At 60.9% G+C, this 16,910-nt stretch overlaps 1 protein-coding gene across 4 annotated transcripts in view; it reads right to left on the bottom strand.

The window, feature by feature from the left end:
- Positions 1-660: 660 nt before the first annotated feature.
- Positions 661-16,910, bottom strand: part of MTCL2 (microtubule crosslinking factor 2) — a 28,495-nt gene continuing 12,245 nt past the window's right edge. The window contains exons 4-15 of one of the 4 annotated variants that reach the window (XM_082326006.1): positions 15,614-15,676; positions 11,487-12,719; positions 10,362-10,481; positions 10,052-10,177; positions 9,453-9,683; positions 9,178-9,285; positions 8,717-8,884; positions 7,395-7,646; positions 7,165-7,236; positions 6,708-6,778; positions 5,007-6,456; positions 661-4,911 (exon numbers count right to left, since the gene is read on the bottom strand). In XM_082326006.1, the coding sequence (XP_082182132.1) occupies positions 4,762-4,911; positions 5,007-6,456; positions 6,708-6,778; positions 7,165-7,236; positions 7,395-7,646; positions 8,717-8,884; positions 9,178-9,285; positions 9,453-9,683; positions 10,052-10,177; positions 10,362-10,481; positions 11,487-12,719; positions 15,614-15,676 (4,044 nt within the window). In that variant the 3' untranslated portion in view covers positions 661-4,761. The remainder of the gene's footprint in view (positions 4,912-5,006; positions 6,457-6,707; positions 6,779-7,164; positions 7,237-7,394; positions 7,647-8,716; positions 8,885-9,177; positions 9,286-9,452; positions 9,684-10,051; positions 10,178-10,361; positions 10,482-11,486; positions 12,720-15,613; positions 15,677-16,910) is intronic. The other 3 variants (XM_082326007.1, XM_082326008.1, XM_082326009.1) reach the window with 3 other exon arrangements.

The following is a 16,910-nucleotide window of genomic DNA, read 5'->3' as shown; positions in this document are numbered from 1 at the left end:
GGTGGAAAGTGGAGGACAATGAGGTATGGCTGATGGTGGAAAGTGAAGGACAATGAAGAGGAAAAGAGAGGTTGGAGAAGAAGGAGGAGGACTGGGCAGAGGGCAGGAAGTGGAGGATGAGGAAGAACAGGCAAATAGTGGGTGGTGTTGGGGCATGGGAAAGGATGGGGGACAGTGGGAGGTGGAGGAGGATGAAAAAGGTGGGCAAAATGATGGGCAGTACAGGGAAACAAGGAGAGACAAGAGGGCAGGTGGTGGAGGACAAGGAGGGAAGAGGAGATGGAGATGAAGGAAGAGGAGGGATGAGGAGACAGTGGGAGATGGACAATGATGACAGGAGGGATGGAGAGACATTTAAGGGTTAGAGGAAGACAAAGATTGGTGGGCAATGGAGGAGGATGGATAAGGAGATGCTGGGAAATGGAGAAGCACAAGGGGGGAGGATTGGAAATGTTGGGGTGGAGGAGGAGGTGGTGGGATTGTGTGATATTGGCAGCTGGAGGGACAGGGCAATGGCGGGAGGTGAGGGTGGATTTTGGGACAGGAGAAGTGGAGGAGGATGAGCGGGATGAGGAGATAGGAGGAGGTAGAAGAGGATGAAGAAAGATGCGGAAAAGATGAGAAGTGGAGGAGGTTGAAACGGGTTGGGGTGATGGTGGGAGCTAATGGAGGATAAGCAGGGATAAGACGATGGTAAGATGTAGAGGAGGAGAATGATGGTGGGAGCTGATGGAGGATGAGAAGGGATGGTAAGATGTTGACATGAGGATATGAAAGGAAAAGAGAAACGAAGCAAAGCAGGACGAGGATGGATGGGACAGGGTGGAGGTGGAGAAGGAAGAGAAGACATGAGGAGATGGTGAGAGATGGATGAGGATAACAAGGAATGGGATGTGGTAGATGAAGGAGGAGCAGGTAAGAGGGATGGGATGCAAGCGTACAGGAAGACAGGAAGGTGGGATATGAAGGGCACTGGAGGAGCACAGGAAGGGGGATGGGAGGTGGTGGGTGATGGAAGAGTGCAGGAAGAAGGGATGGGGTGTGGTGGGTGATGGAGGAGAACAAGGAGAGATAGGACGTAATGTAGGATGTGGGAGCACAGGAGGGTGGGAAGGGATATGGTGGGTAATGGAGGAGCATGGCATGGCAGGGAGGGATGGACACAGTGGATGACAGAGGAACACATTCTGGAAGGAGTAAAGGAGGGATGGGATATTAAGGGGGTGGAGGAGAACACGGAGGGATGGGAGGTAGTGGGTGATGGTGAAGCACAAGAAGGGACAGGACATGATGGAGGATGCAGGAACACAGGAAGGAGGGACAGGACATGGTGGCCAGTGGAGGAGCACAGAAAGGAAGGATGGGATGTGCTGGGTGATGGAGGAGGATGGCAGGGAGGGATAGGACACAGTGGGTGACAGGAGCACAGGAAGGAGGGATGGGATGGGTGGACAATGGAGGAGCAGTGGAAGGAGGGAAGGGACATGAAAGATGGGGGTGCACAGGAAAAGGGCTGGGATATGGTGGGTGATGGAGGAGCACAGAAAGGAGGGCTGGGATGAGTTAGGCGAGTGATGAAAGCAGGAAAAAAAGGGATGGGACATGGTGGGCAATGGAAGAGCACATGAAGGAAGAAAGGGATGTGATTGAGGATGGAGGAGAACAAGAAGGAAGGATGGGACATGAGGGATCAAAGAACATGGACGAAAAGGATGGGTCATGGTGGATGGTGAAGGACCTCAGGGAGGGACAGTTTAATGTAGTGAGCCTGGAGGAGGCTGAGATCTGCAGGTGATGAGGGGCACAAGGGCAAGAAGCAATGGGCAGCAATGGGAAAGTAGATGTGGGGTCCGCGTGCAGGCTGGGGAGGATGGGATGGGACAGAGGAGGCCTAAGAAGCACCAACATCACAAGAACAACAGAGAGCCAAGAGGAGCCCTGTGCAGCGAGACTGTGGGGGACCCACGGGTGATGACAGGGGGGCCATGGTGGTGTGGCACAGCACACGGGGATGGGGTCGGGGAGAGGCAGGTGGGCAAGGAGATGACGGGACACTGTGTGGGCTGGGCAGCTGGTGGAATGGCGAGATGGCGAGACAGGAGCTAGATGCATCTCCCCACCCATGGGTGTCCCAGCCACCCCCCACTCCCCTCCACAGCGGCACTGGTTCCCCAGCAAGGACAGGTGTCACCATCCCCCCGCTGCAGCCCAGGAAGGCAGCACCGAGGGCGTGGGTGAGGGGTTGCAGGGCCTTTATTCATCACACAACAAGCAGGCATGGTACAGGGGTGCAGGACGGGGTGGGCAGGGGGCCCGTCATCGGGGCAGAAGGTGCCCTTCATGCGACCTTGGCATGGGCTGGCAAGAGGAAGCAGGAGGACAGGTCAGGGGCAAGCGTGGCTTTGCCCAAAGCTTCTCCCCAGGCCGGGCGCTGGTGTGTGGAGGATGGGGGCAGAGGCTGCGCAGGGGCTGGGGCCGAATCAGCCACCTCCACATCTCAAACAAATTTTCCCCGTCACCTTTATGAATCCCCTGCCGGCCCCTGGCCCTGCGGGTAATGCCCAGCACCGCTATTTACAGAGTAAGACAGAACTGACCAATATTACAAATAATTAAAAGGCAGTAAAAATGAGAAACCACATTCCAAAAGTAGAGAGTCTTTTAAAAAAAAACCAAACAAAACCAAAACCCCAGTTATCAATGAAAATGCTAAAAACCACCCCGACAGGATCTATGTACAGCAGGAGACTGCCTGCAGCAGCGCTGTGCCTGCGGGGGTGCAGGACCCGACTTCTCCGTGGCAGGCAGGGATGCTGCCTGGCCTGGCTGCTGGTGAGGGTGGGCAGCGCCTGCCCCGCGCATCCCGCACCCGGGTGACGAGGTGGGGCCGGACAGGCATCGCAGGAGCAAAAGGCCATCGGTGCTGGGCCTGCTGGGCCCTGGCTGATGCTGGTGTGTCCGAAGACACAGGCAGTGAGCGGCTGTCGCGGAGATGCTGACGGAGGCTGCGACGTGGCAGTGATGCAGCCTGCCTGCTGCGGGCAGCATGTGGCTGGACGGGAGGGGGCAGCAGCTTCGGCAGCAGGAACATTTTTTAAGTGAAGCTGCAAGATGACAGCAATGTGCAGAGCCCCTGGAGCAGCATACACAGCCCCGGAGCAATGGGCAGAGCCCCTGGAGCAGCGTACGGAGCCCCAGAGCAATGGGCAAAGCCCGTGGAGCAGCGTACACGGACTCAGAGCAATCCAGAGCCCCTGGAGCAGTGTACAAAGCCCCAGAGCGATGCACTGAGCCCCTGGAGCAATGTATAGAGCCCCCAGAGCAAGGTACACAGCCCCTGAGCAGTGCACAGAGCCCCAGGAGGCGTGGGCACCTGCAGGCAGCTCCATCTGGGTGAATCCCTGCCTGGCCCCTGGCAGGCAGCTCGAAAATAGGTCAGGCAGCCTCCTCTAAAATTGCTGTTCTCTCCTGGGGCTGCACAGGGGCACCAGCGCTGCTCTGCATGGGGCTGGGACGCAGCTCCTCACCCCTGGGAGCTCTGCACCGCCGTGGGGGCTGTGGCCATTGCCCTCCTCCCTCCCCGGATAAGGCTTTTTCTGGTGGTGACCAAGGGACACGCAGCACAGACTGTGGGCCACGCTGCAGCCTCCCAACCCACAATCTCTTAATCCAATTGGTGCATCTCCAATGTAGCTCATTTCGGTATTTTTAAAATGCACTTGGTTTTACATTGCAGGCTGTCCGGAGTTGGGCAGAGCCAAAAGGAGAGAAAAAAAAAAAAAAAAGAAAAAAAAAAGAGAAATATGTATATTCTGTATATTCAGCACTTGGAGGAGCAAATAACTACAAGTGGCCCCAGACAGGGAGGTGGGTGCAATGCAAGGAGGCACCACAGCCGTGGCCCCTCGCGGTGGTGGCAGGAGATATGCACACACACGAGTGTGCACACAAACACGCACGCACACACTGTCTCTCCCCACGCTGTGCAGCCGGCGGCCCGGTCTCTGCAGCTGGAGGAGCCAGGGGGACCGCCTGGACCCTTCCCAGCAGTGAAGGACCTCAGCAGCCCCCCAGCAGAGCAGAAGGGTGGCCAGGGAGGGCCCCCACACGCAGCCCAGCTTGGGTGACCGGGGGGACCCTCCCCGCTTCCTTCCTGCCCGGGGAAGCACGCGCAGCCCCGTGGCTGATGCAACCGCACTGCAATCCGGGCTGGCAGGGATGCGCTGGAGCTCAGGCAGGGCGGGCAGCACTGGCAGCAGCCGCGGGGGCCGGAGCCAGCACCCTCCGCCCGCGGGGGCCAACACGGCATCACGCCTCCATCCATCGCATCCATACGGCGTCCCTGCCGTGCTTCGCCCCAGCCCTGCTCTATCTACATGAGCAGCCTTCCCTGGCTGCTCTCCCCTTCTCGGGGCCCCGGCAAGCCCTCGGCATGGTGGGGTCTCAGCTGACATTCCCGGGGTGGTGGGCACTGGCGAGAACCCCCCAGTGCCAGCATCAGCTCCGAGGGAGCGGGTCTCCGCACAGGCGGGAGGTGAAGCAGCCACCTCGGCGGGATGTCCCCGTGCACCCTGGGGTAGCCAGCAGCCTCCGCTGCCGGCTCCACATCTGCTTCATAAGCGTCCCCAGGGGCGAGGGGACGGTTAGGAGACAGATGCACCCGCGCCGCCTCCGAGAGGGACCCCCGTGGGGCGTCAGCGCGGGCGCTCTTCCGTCAGGAGAGTGGATAGCAGGCACGCTGCGTCCCCCGGCCCCCCGTCCTCACTCACTCGAGGCCCCCGGCTTCTCCTCCGCCCTGGGGGGGTCTGCGGGGTGCAGTTTGCACTTGGAGGGGGAATGGCGGACGGTGGAGCGGGATGGCCGGGCAAAGCAGGAGGTGAGGGACTGGGAGCTGCAGTCACACGCCATGTCCTGCAAAGACAGACAGGGCACAGCGGGGTTAGAGGGGTCGGGCACCCCGTCCCCCGCCACGGCTGGACACCCCAGGGGTCACCCTGCCTCGTTACCTCACTGGCTATGGCCGAGATGAGATCGGGGTCCCGCAGGGCTGCGTCCTTACTCCCCTGGCTGGGGGACAAGGGCTTGGGGTCCTCGCAGCTGCTCTGCTTGAGGACTTTCTTGTTCAAGACGCGGGAGATGTTTTCGGCTGGGTGGTAGGTGACTGGGCTGGGGTGCTCAGCTCTCTTGCTGCCCTCCTCCCCGGTGGCCTCCTTCTTCTCCGAGGGGGCAGTGGGGCTCTGCGCCCGCCCGCAGACATTCCTGAAGAACTCCTGCACCAGGCCATACTTAGGTGCTTCAGGCTTGGCCCGGCTGCTCTCGGGGCAGCCTGGCTTCCAGATGGACTCAGTGCTGCCTGCGTGCTCCACCACACTGAACAAGCTGGACAAGCCATCGTTGATATTGCTGAGGACAGGGCTGTCGCGGGTGGTCGTGGAACGGGCCCAGGCAGAGCCATTCTGCTTGCTCTGGTGCAGGTTCCAGAGGCTCCTGTCCTTGGAGGTGTCCAGCTTGGAGGAAGATCTCCTCTGGAGCTTTGGAGAGCCGTATTTTGGGGAGCAGCATGGCCGCTCGATCCTGGAGTGGACCTTATCCAGGGAGGAGGAGATCTGCTTGCTGCGCATGGACATAAGGGAGGAGCTGCGTGGGGACCAGCTCTTGCCGTGCACGCCGCTGCCACGTGGCAGGTCAGTCTGCAGGCCGACGCTGACCGTCTGGATGGTCTGCGTCCCCACGTGGGCCAGCCCCACCGTCTGGCTGGAGGCGCTTTTCACCTTCCTCTCCAGCGAGCTGGAGCGGATGGCCTGCCGCACGCAGTTAGTGATCTCCTTCATGTCATCGCTCATGTTGCCAGAGATCTCCAGGTCATGCAGCGATGGGGGGAAGCGGGGTACCGGTGGCACCACACTCTCCACCGTGCCGCCATCCAGCAGCTCCCGCTGCTGCTTGGAGAAGTTGCACAGCCACTGGCTGTAGGTGCTCTCAGCGCTGGCTGGCTCCTCTGGCTCCTTCGGCTTGGCCATGGTGAACAAGAAACCGGGTTCGATCATGATCTTCCCCTCCTTGTTGTGCACCAGAGGTGCCTCCAGCCGCCGCACCACCGGCGGGCTGTAGTAGATGCGGATCCCTGTCTTGTCGGGCGCCGTGTAGCTCCTCTGCATTTGCTTCTGGGCTGGGTCATGCCCAGAGAGGCTGCTTGCCCTTGAGTAGTCCCAGGAGGAGATGTCCAGCTTCTCCTTGGCCAGGCTGTCGGAGACAGGTTGCTCAATATTCACATATGTACAGTTTGAGGGAGTAACGCCGGCGCTGTCCCGGATCCCGTTGGGCAGCAGCTGGGTGGCCGTGGATGCCTTTTTGCCCCGGGAATGGTCGCCCAGCCCCGGGGCGGTCTTTCCAGGGAGGTAGGGAGAACAGTCAAGCAAGCTTTCAAACTCTGACATGGAGGAAACGGACTTGGTCCTGCGGGAGGAGAGAGGACAGGGCTCACAAGGAGACAGGGCAGCAGGTTGGGGGGCAGCTGGAGGCACCCCACTCCCACCCCAATGGGACCCTCCTGGGCACCCAGTCCTGCTCCTCATGTCCCTTGGCCTCCAGGACAACCCTGGACCATGGCTGCATCTCCCCCCGGCTGTCGGGGCTGCCAAGCCCAGGGACAGCCCCGTGCAGCCTCCTCCATGCCCCAGGGACCATGCAGGCACCAGCACACTCACCTTTTGAGGTTGGTTCCCTTGGCTTCTGCTTCAGAGATTGTCTCTTTGTCTGTGATTTTTTCATTGAGAGCCTAGGAGGACACAGAAGAAAGCTTTGGTGTAAGCAAGCACAGGACCGAAGTGCACAGATGGGCTGGAGCAGGGGCTGCACCTTGCTCCTCTCCAGCACTACCACCTTCCCCCATGCTCCCAGGCCCGGCACCCCATTCCCAGGGCTACATGGGGATCACCGTGACCCCATCTATTTTAAAACAACTTTTTATAACCCCACTGAAGCCCTCGGGGTTCAGCCATGCTATCCACCCTCTCATTCTCCCCAGTCCCTGGTGCTCCGCCTTCCAGCCTCATTTGCTTTTCAAGGGGGTTCATTTGGGGTTCACACGACCTCCCATCTAACCCTTAGCATAGACCTGAGCCCAACGACCACCCTGAGAGCCCTTCGCATTCTCTTGCCCACCTCTTTCCAGTTGCTGCCATGCTTCTCCATTTCAGAGTGCTTCAATGCCCATGGGTTGGCTCCTTTCTGCAACTGGAGAATGTGTTGGTCACCCAATGTGTGAACATGTGCCCCTCTGGGCAAGCAAAAGCATTTGCCACTTGCCCCTGGTGCATGTCCCGAGAGCATGCATGCACAGGGGGCAAGCAGCAGAGGCTGGAGGACACGTTCACAATGGGGGGACACCATACCTGGTTGATTTTGTTCTGCAGGTCCTTTGCTTGCTGCTCTGCCTGCTGCTGCTCCTCCTTGAAGCGGGCTAGCAGCTCCACTTTCTCCTGGTTCCAGTTCTTCTCGCTAATCTGCAGCTGCTTGGTGAGGTCCATGACGGCGCTGTAGGACTCGGCTAGGAGATGCTGGTGCTCCTCACGCTCCCTCTTCAACGCCACCTTCCAGTCTGGCAGCACACGCTCCGCGATCCCTTTGCCAGACTTCGACTCCAGCTGCAGGGACACGTTGGTGGCTGGGGGGGACCCATGGCTCCAGCGTGGTGCTGGACATCCCCAGCAAAGGGGCAAGGCTGTGGGCATCCCGGTTCCCAGCACAGGTCCCATGCTGCCCAGGTCAGGCAATAAGCGTGTCCCCAAGGTCGTGTTCCACAGCTCGGCTCACCCGTGGGCACAGCCGAGCTACAGCTGGCCCTGGCTTGCAGCCACATCATGCCAGACGGCCCGGCAGACGGTCACCCGGTGGGACGTGGGCTGAATGTCCTGACTGCTTGGCTATGCTCTGCCTGCAATCCTGCCTGCTGGACCTGGCTCCTGGAGAGGGGCAAGCATCACGTGCAGGGCTGGCAGAGCGGACCCCAAGGACGCTGCTGCCGCTGGCAGCCAGGAAGGCACCTGAAACTGGGGTGCCGCCACCATTGCAACTCTGCTTTCTTTTGGGGGGGAGAGAGGGGAACTGGGGACCACCGCTGAGCTCTGGCTGGCAAAATCCCACCTAGGAGGTGTTGGCACCTGCTCTGGGGAGCAGAGCTGATGCACAGCCATGGGCTGCTGCCAGCACAGTGCGAGGGAGCGGAAAACCCTCATCACCGTGAGGGCAGGGCTGGGGGACTGATGGGACTGCTTCTGCAGGCAGGAGCTTCCCTCAGCGCTGAGGCTGCCCTCCCTCCACCTCCTGCCCTCGCCGCAGCCATACATCCCTCTTGCAGCATCCGCGAGGGTGCAGAGCCCCTACCTGCGCCGTGACCCAGGGGAGGAGAGGAGGGCTCTGATGCTGCTCCTAGATGCCTGTCCTGGGGAGGGATGCTGAGCCCTGGTACCATCCCGCCTGCCCCAGACAAACCCAGTGGAGGAATCCTCTGCTGCTCCCTGGTCAGATTTTTGTGACAGCCCTATTGCTATAGAAACTCACTTGCTGGAGTGGCTGCTAACTGAGATTTCCACAGTGCCACCCTATCTCCCAGCCCTGCCCAACAGCCAGCGCTTGGCACACGGCACAAGCAGCCCCCCAGCCCCACCAGGCAAGGGGGAGCTCCACCAGCCTGCGGGGTGTCCGGGCCTCCCACCTGGGCAATGTGGCACTTGAGCTCAGCACGCTCCATCTCCCAGGCAGCCTTGGCCTTGGTGAACTGCTGCTGCAGCTCGCTGGCGCCGCGTCGCTCCTCCCGCAGCTCTGTGCACAGCTCCTTCAGGGTCACCTTCATGTCCGCCAGTGTCTTGATGCACTCATTGGGCTGCCGGGGAATCGGGGGTGAGTGGAGGGAGCTGGGACTCCGCACTGGAGAGGACTCAATGGGGTGGGACCCGATGGGAGCTGCCCTCTGCATCCCAGCCTCGCAGGCTTCCCACCTCCAGAGTGAGGGACAGGGGGTGCCACCAGGGCAGGGGACCACCCCTGGGGGTGACATGCCAGCGGGGAGCATCCCCTCCCAGCCATGCACCCCGAGAGGAGCTTCCACCCCATGTCACGCAGCCGCAGTGGGGCCTGATCCTGCCCACCCCCTGGGCTCGTGGGGACCTCGCTCACCGTGTTGGGGGTCCAGGCATCCCCGGTGCACGTCTTGTTGTCCGCCTGCTGCTGCGGGGCGAGCTCCTCCTCCTCCAGCAGCAGGTACAGCTCCTTCATGCTGTTCACCTGAGGGAGACACCATGGCTGGGGTGATGAGGGGACCCACAGCCCCCGGGCAGGGATGGGGGACACCTGGGTGGGACACGTAGGCAGGAGGGACAGCCCCAGGGATGCCTGACAGCATGGTCCCCCCTCCATGGCAGCCAAGGTGGAAGCCCCTCAGCCCACAGTACCTCCAAAAAGTCCTCGCCCTCACTGTGCACGATCTTGCCCTGGCGCCAGCGCTTGAGGAACCACTTGAGCTTCATGAAGAGCAGGAGGAAGCTCTGCCTGAACTGCTGCGACTCCTGCACCAGCAGGTTCTTCTCCTGGCTCCAGAACTTCTGCTCCAGCCGCCTCTGCAGGTTCAGGCTCTGCAGCTCAAACTCCCGCCGCAGCAGTGCTTTCTGGTGGTCCTCCTTCAGCTGCAGAGAGACGTGCGTGCTCCGAGACAGGGGCTGACAGTGGCGATGTGATGCCTCTGCCCCAGGGTCTGGGCTGAGCCTGGTGCCGGCCCCATATTTAACACCCCTGGGGAGCTCCAACACCCTGGCAGCATGCTGGGGACAGCGGGGCCATTGAGGCATCGCTGCGGGTGGAAGCCATGCATGGCTGCAGGCCCATGTGCAAAGAGGAGTGTGGGCCCCTGTGCCCCTTGAAGATGGGACATGCTGTGTGCAGTCCCAGGTGACGCCTGGGTCCCCAAGTGGGTTATCAGCCTGCGGCTGGAGGAGGCACGGCCGTGGGCATGGGGACACCTGTCTCCGAGGGATTGGGGCTGCTGCCTACTCACCTGGCAGATCTTCTGTGAGAAGTTGTCCACCTCGTCCTTCCTCAGCTGCCTCTCCTGCGAGAGCTGCTCCTGCAGTCCCCGCAGGCTCTCGTTGGCCTCCGACAGCACCAGCTGCAGCTCCTTCATCTGCAACAGCCCAGGGAAGGGATGGGGACGGTGGGCTGCGCCTGGCCACGCCTCCCCGTGTCCCTCCCCGATGGGGCTCTGCAGCTTCCCTTGTCCCCAGCTCTCAAGAGGGACAGCCCCATCCCTGCAGCCCTGTCCCCAATCCCGCCGGCCGAGGGAACACGGCTCCCCGCCTGTGTCGTACCTCGGTGGCATAGGAGTCATTCTCCTCAGGCCGGCAGATTTTGTAGCTCCGGGGATGCGCGGGGTCCGTGTCCTTGGCGTGGGGGATGCGGTAAGGGTCGGTGTCCCTAAAATCAGGCTGCTGCATGCGTGGGCAAGTTAATGAGAACAAACCAAAAGAGCGGGAAGAAAAAAAAGCCAGAAAACAAAACAATGGGTCTCCGAAACAGTAAAGAACTACAAGACAACAAAAAGGATGATGAGGAGAAGGAGCTTCATCACCATGGCGGGAGACAATGCGGAAACCAAAAGGAAACACAGGATGAGGAGACACGTGGCCTGGATTGTTTGGGGAAAGGGGAAAAAAGAGAGAAAGAGGGAAAAAATGTGCAAACACCAGTTACGGTGCCATGCAGTGACTGGGGGAGACTGGGACCTGGGGCTGGTGGGACCACATGCAGAAAAATAGGACTCTGAACAAGCGAGTGTGCTCCAGAAAGGGGCTTGTGCCCGTGGCCCCAACCACCATTGATATCCCTGGCCCCTGGCATGAGCTGGGCCCCCCGGAGAGGAGGGGGACAGCAGGGCATGAGCTGCTCTCCACTGCTCCAAAGGTGCTCCCCATCGGATGCAGATTTGCCCTGGAGCCTTCGCTCTCCAAATTACCCTGCCTGGGTATCACTGGGGGCTGAGGCTTCTTGGAACCGGGGTCCCTGCAATTTGGGCTGCTTTCAGGAGGCTGCAGGCTCCTCTCCTCCCACCAAGCTCATCCCCAATAAGCAAAGAGCTTCTGAGCCAGGGATGTTGGCCTGAGCCAGGGGAGAGCAGCCAAAACGTTGGCCCCTGCTAAGGTGGGATCGTACCCAAGAGCCCCTGGCCATGGGCAGAGCAACCTCGGCACAACTAGCCCGTGCCGGGATGCGCCAGGATGCCCACCGCCCCCTGCCCTGGGCACACTCTGTTGGAGCAGAGTCCTACCTTGTCCCCGGTGCCACTGGCATGCAGCGAGGTGTTAGTTTGGGTTTTGCTCTGGAGAGGCAGGAGGGGGGTTATGTTGGGGATCGGGGTTTGCTCCGTTAAAGCAGAAGGAAACGGGGCGGCAAATAAAGCGGCAGCAGCTGCGGGGGAGGTGGGAAGAAGCCCATACCTGGAAGTCGGAGGCATGCTCCTTCTGCAGCACCTCTTTGGTGGTGTCATGGCTGCCGGGGCCAGAGAAGGGGAAAGAGTCCGTGTGCTCCTTGAGGCTGCCGGTGAGGTGGTCCACCTTCCTCGCAAAGCAGCCCAGGTCCTGCTGCAGCACGCCCAGCCGCATGAGGAGCACGTTCATCAGCTTGGCATCACTGGGGCTCTCACCACCGCTACCCACCGCCTCGCCCAGCAGCCCCCCCATGCACTCATTGTCCAAGCAAGCCTTCAGCCCGGAGGTGAAGCCGTTGGCATCCGAAATCAAGACATCGATCGCTTTGCTGACGAGCGCTGCCTGGTCCCGGATGCCCAGCAAGGTCTCCAGGTCCTTAGGCTTGAGCAGCTTGGCGGGACCATCAGGCACCTTCCCACCGCCGGGCACCCTGTCCTGCCCATCAGCTTCGCTGCTGCCCATCCCGTCCCTCCAGCCGGTGGTGGGGATGCACTGTGCTGAATCACCAGCCTCAGCGTCGGTCTCCAGCATGGGCCGGGTGGTCTGGCAGGAGGCCAGGTCGCAGCGCTGGAGGTTGGAGAGCAGCACACGGTTCTCGTACTGCAGCTTCTTCACCTTGCCGCTCAGCTCGCTGATCTGCACCTTGGCTGTGGCCAGCTCCTCCTGCGAGGGCTCGCTGACCACCGAGCAGCTGTCCTCCGACAGCGTCATGTCCAGCTCATGGTCTGACTTGTACTTGGTCAGCTCGTTCAGGAGGAGCTTGTTCTGGTCCTCCAGCTCCAGCAACGAGCGCCTCAGCAGCTCGGCCTCCTCCTCCACGAACTGCAGGTGCCGGCGCAGCTCCGCCACCGTGTCCCCCGCGTCCCCGCAGCCCGAGATGCCTGCCAGGAACCGCGTGTCCTGCCCCGGCAGCTCTCTGTCACCCTGGCCTTTCATGTCGTCCATCTCCGCCCGCAGTCCGCGGTTTTCCACCTCCAGCTCCACTATCCTCCGGCTGAGGATGTTGGCTTCCTCCTCCACCAGCTTGAGGTGGACCTTCAACTCGGCCTCCCGGGAGTGGGGAGAGTCGGCCAGCTCCTCCACGGAGAGGGAGCTGTCGAGGTCCCCATACAGGGACCTGTACTTCAGCAGTTCCTCCTTCATGCCGTCGTTCTCCTTGGCCAGCTTGGTCAGCTTCTTGCACATCAGGGCTGACTCCTCCTTGGCAAAATGCAGCTGGCACTTCAGGTCTGCGCTGTCCTCCTGGGGACCGAGAGGGTGCGGGCATTAGAGAAGAGCTCCCAGGGGCCATGGTGGCTCTAAGCAAGCCCTGGGGACATGCCACCCTCCCACCCCGGTGATCCCAGGAAAGCTGCAGCCTCCACTCATGGAGGGGAAAAAAATTTGAGATCCATCCTGGAGGCTTTGAGGGAGAGCACAGACACAGGGCAGGATGCCTGGGCGAGAAGACCCATGGCTCCAGCCCCAGGAAGGACATCGAGCCACCGCTGGGGATGCGGGGACCGAGCCCAGCCCTGGCACAGCGGGGAGGAGGGGGAGGGAAAGCTGTCAGACTCCGCAGAGCAAAAGAAAAGCCACCAGCAAGATCTCCTCCCGAAAGCTGGCAACTGCTGAAACAACTGGCGCTGCTGCTGCTGCTGCAACCCCCCCCGCCGGGGCTCTGCTCCTCCTGCTCAGCCCCAAATGCTCCATCACGGGGCAGAGAAGCAGCAGTTTCAGCTGGAAACCTCCCAAAGTCCCAGCCCTCGCCCAGCATTCGTCCTTGCTGCCATCACCTTGCCAGGGGACAGAAAACTCAGGCAAACCCCCCGCATCAGCTTGCTGGTCCCTTCCCCAGCTCCTCTGCTTCTTGGGACTGTTTCTCCATGTTTTTTTTTAAATTTAGCAGTTAGGATCTTGGCTATTTGCCCAGGCAGACCGTTTCTCTGCTTTGGAAAGCCTTTTGGATGGAGGACCAGGATTTCCTGACGTCCAGCTCGTGGCTTCCCGTGCCGTGGGGTCACTTGAGTGCTCCAAACTCTGGCACGGTGACTGCCAGGAGGGGACCCGCCAGGCTGCGACCCTCACCCCGCGGCACCCGCTGGAGCCCCGGGCGGGTGCTGGAGGTGGCCGAGCCCTTTGGCTGGGTGGCTGCTGGCCACAGCAGCCCTCTGCCCTGCTGAACTCATCCCCCTTCCCGTTTCCTTGGCTGGCAGAAACAAGCTGTCCCCCTCTTTGGGTGCTCCTGACCCCCCAGCCCGCCCCAGCCATGCCCACGCTCCCACCCCCTAAACTCCGCAGCAGCTATTTACTCTGCAGACTTCCCCGGCTGCTCACATTGAGGCCAAAGGCAACGGTGGGGGGTGATCCCATGAGTTTGGGGTGCCGTTTTATTCCCCAAACGCCCTGCCGTGACCACAGGAACAATCCTGCTGCTCTTCCGCGCTCACGCACGGAGACGCAGCCTCGCTAAGGCGCATTAAAGCTGTGCCCCCCTAATTAGCTGTGGAGATTAGGGGAGGGCCGGCGCGGGCAGCTCTCCCCACCGGGGCAGACATGACCTCAGTTCCTGTTTTTCCAGGGAAAAAAAAAAACAGCAGCCCAGCGTGTCCCTCTGTCCCTTGGCATGGCTGGAGGGACACACACATCCCCAAGACCCCCTTGAGTGCTTCTGGGGTCCAGGGCAGACCTCAGTGTTCAGTCTGTCCCCCCCAGCTCCATTTTTGATGAGCGCCAATGCTCGCCCAGCACAGCCGGGCAGGAAAGGGGCCCAGGAAGCCACCGATGAGTCACGAGCATCTGTGCCCGCAGGGCCACTGGGCCACGGCTGCGTGGGAGAGGGACGGGACGGGGGGGCCTCGACCAGGGGCATCTGCACCCAAAGAAGCTCGGGGTTCGCTTTCCAGCACGGGCTCCTTCCTGGAGCATCGGTCCCACTGCAGAGCTGGGGCCGCATCCAGCCCCGTGTCCCCAGGCTGAGGGGTCTCGGCTCCGTGGGGATGTGGGAATCAGAGGGGAGTTTTATTGCAGCCCAGGGCTGGGGGTTGTCTCCTGCCCCGGGGAGGAGGCAGAGGAGGGGCTGTATTTCAGCCTTGGGAAGGGGGGTGATGGAGGGGCTCCCAGACAACCCCCTCGGTTCGGGGCACAGCCAGGTGTAGGTGCAAAGCCAAAGTCTGCTCTTTGGGGAAATGGGGGCCAGGACTCTGGGACCATCAGCTGGCCTGAAAGGGCTCTCAACAAGGGAGTTAAAGGGAGGCGATAAATAAAAGACTGAAGCGGAAAGTCTTTGAGGGCCTGGGGATCCCTGTCCCGCGGCTGCACGAAGTGGACTCTGCCAGCAATGACACAGGTCACCCAGAAACCCTCGGGGTGCTTGGGGTCCCCGCCATGAGATGCTCCCAGCAGCGCGCGGCAGGAGTCTCTTGACAGGGTCTCCCTCCCTGCCCCGGCTTCGGGGGAGCAGATCTACTCCCCAGAATAAATCTTTCAGGTCTTTTGCCTTTGAAAGAGGATTTTTCCAGTATTAAAACACTTGCATTTCTATTCCCGCAACAGCAGCTCTGCCCCTCCGAGCCCCGGTAACAGCATTAGCGAGTCACAGCAGCTCAGCCCAACAGCAAGTGACAGCTGAAATCCTGTTGCCGCTGGCAAATCCCCCCCTCCCGGGCTCTGCCCCAGCAGCCTGGCGCAGGCAGGGACAGTGCGGCCTCCAGCCCTTCCCCATGGGGACCTTCAGCTCCCCCAAAGCCCGTGGGGCTCCCAGGCCGCCCTCGAGCACGGCTGCTGGCGCAGGCAGGAGGGACCCAGGCTGCAACAGCCGCAACCCAAGAGCAGAAGCAGCTTTGCAATGTAAAAGCCAAAGTCCGTCAGCTTCTTACTGCAGTCTGGACACAGGGAAAGGGTTAAAGCCACCGGATGGTCACTGATGCTCCATTGATAAATGAGACAAGGGAGCGGTTGAGGACAATGAGGATGGCCCAGCACATCAATCCCTCCCTTGTGCAGGGTTTCTGAAAGGCAGGAAAGCCCTGCAAGCAAGGGGATGGCGCTGCCATGCCCAGATTTACTTCTGAGCCAGGCGTAGTCTCCAGCTGGCACCACGACCTGGGGCGCTGGTGGGCCACTGTAGCGTGTCCCGGATGCGCCAGCGCTGATACCTGCACTGATGGTTTCTTCTCGGTCTTCCCGATGGAGCGAGACCCCCGCTTCTTCAGGGAATTCTGCAGAAAGAAGAGAGAGCTGTTACCCACCAGCAACGACACAGCACCCTGGTGCAGACAGATGCAGCAAGGATGGACATTGACACTGATTTCTCCAGCTGCTTGTGAATCCCAGAGAAACACCAGAGCCCCAGTGGGCTGAGGCCCTTTGCTTTGGGGGAGCTGGACTGGAAAGCATCATATCATGAGGTTTGGCCAGAAATTCCCCCTGCAGGCAAGCAAGCAGTGAGAGAGCAGGAGTGAGCAGGCAATGAGCTGTGGTGAGGCTGAGTCATGGTCCAGTCCCATCAGGGCTGGATGGAGTAGGGAATCCAACCCCCAGGCCAAGGGACGGCTCTCCAAGCATCCCAGTGTGGGAGCAGCAGATGATGACGTTCCCCATTGCCTCTTCCCCAAGAAAGGGACATGTCCTGGTCGCTCAGCTATGGGGAGGGCTTCTCAGCAGGACGATGCTGACTCTGCCCTCAGGGTCTCCATGGACACGAGGGACGATCTCCAGCCTAGTGAGGACAGCTGGGAGATGGGGAGGCCAGATGGAGCAATAAGGGAGACTGGAACGGAGGAAAAAAGCGGGTGTCCAGAGCAGGGCCAGTTATCAGGGGAGGGGAGTGAGGGAAAACCCTCAAGAACATCCACGCAGCCCCCCATGACTGCCGGCCGATCCGTGTGGCTGCCCTGGACCTACTTCCAAGCTGGTGCTGAGGCCCAGCAGCCAAAGAAAGCAGCTGTGAAATGTAAGCTGCTGCCTGTGCCAAGGTGCCGGGCTCCAGGCTTTCCTATTAAGGCCATGACCATCGCTGGAGCTGCTGCTGCTGCAGAGCCTCTCCCGGGGGCTGGCTGTGCCACGTCGGCATCCCTTGCCCCCACCTCACTGGAGACCAGGGCTGGCAAAGGGCATTGCCCAGCCCAAGCAGTCCCAAGCACAGCACCCTGGGTCAGATGGCGCCTGTCATCGCTCCACCTTGGGTGCATCCCTTGGGGTGGCCATGCCTAAGGGTCTCGTCGCAGCCGAACTCGATGCAGCAGGCTTGGCACAGGGTACCTGGACCAGTCCCGCTTTTCTCCTGCCCCCCAGGAGATGTCACGGAGGGGTAGAGCCGGAGGGGAAAACGCATGCGTCTTTGGGGATGATCTGCCCATCCCAACAATTATCCAATTATGGGAGAAACCTCTTGGAAGGGAGAAATAATCAGCCCTGAGGGGTGAGCCCAGCCCTACTCAGCCTCCGCTCCAC

The sequence above is a fragment of the Platalea leucorodia genome (assembly GCF_965183815.1).
Source record: "Platalea leucorodia genome assembly, chromosome: 13".
NCBI classification, from domain to species: Eukaryota; Metazoa; Chordata; class Aves; order Pelecaniformes; family Threskiornithidae; genus Platalea; species Platalea leucorodia.
This window is presented reverse-complemented; position numbering and strand designations above follow the sequence as displayed.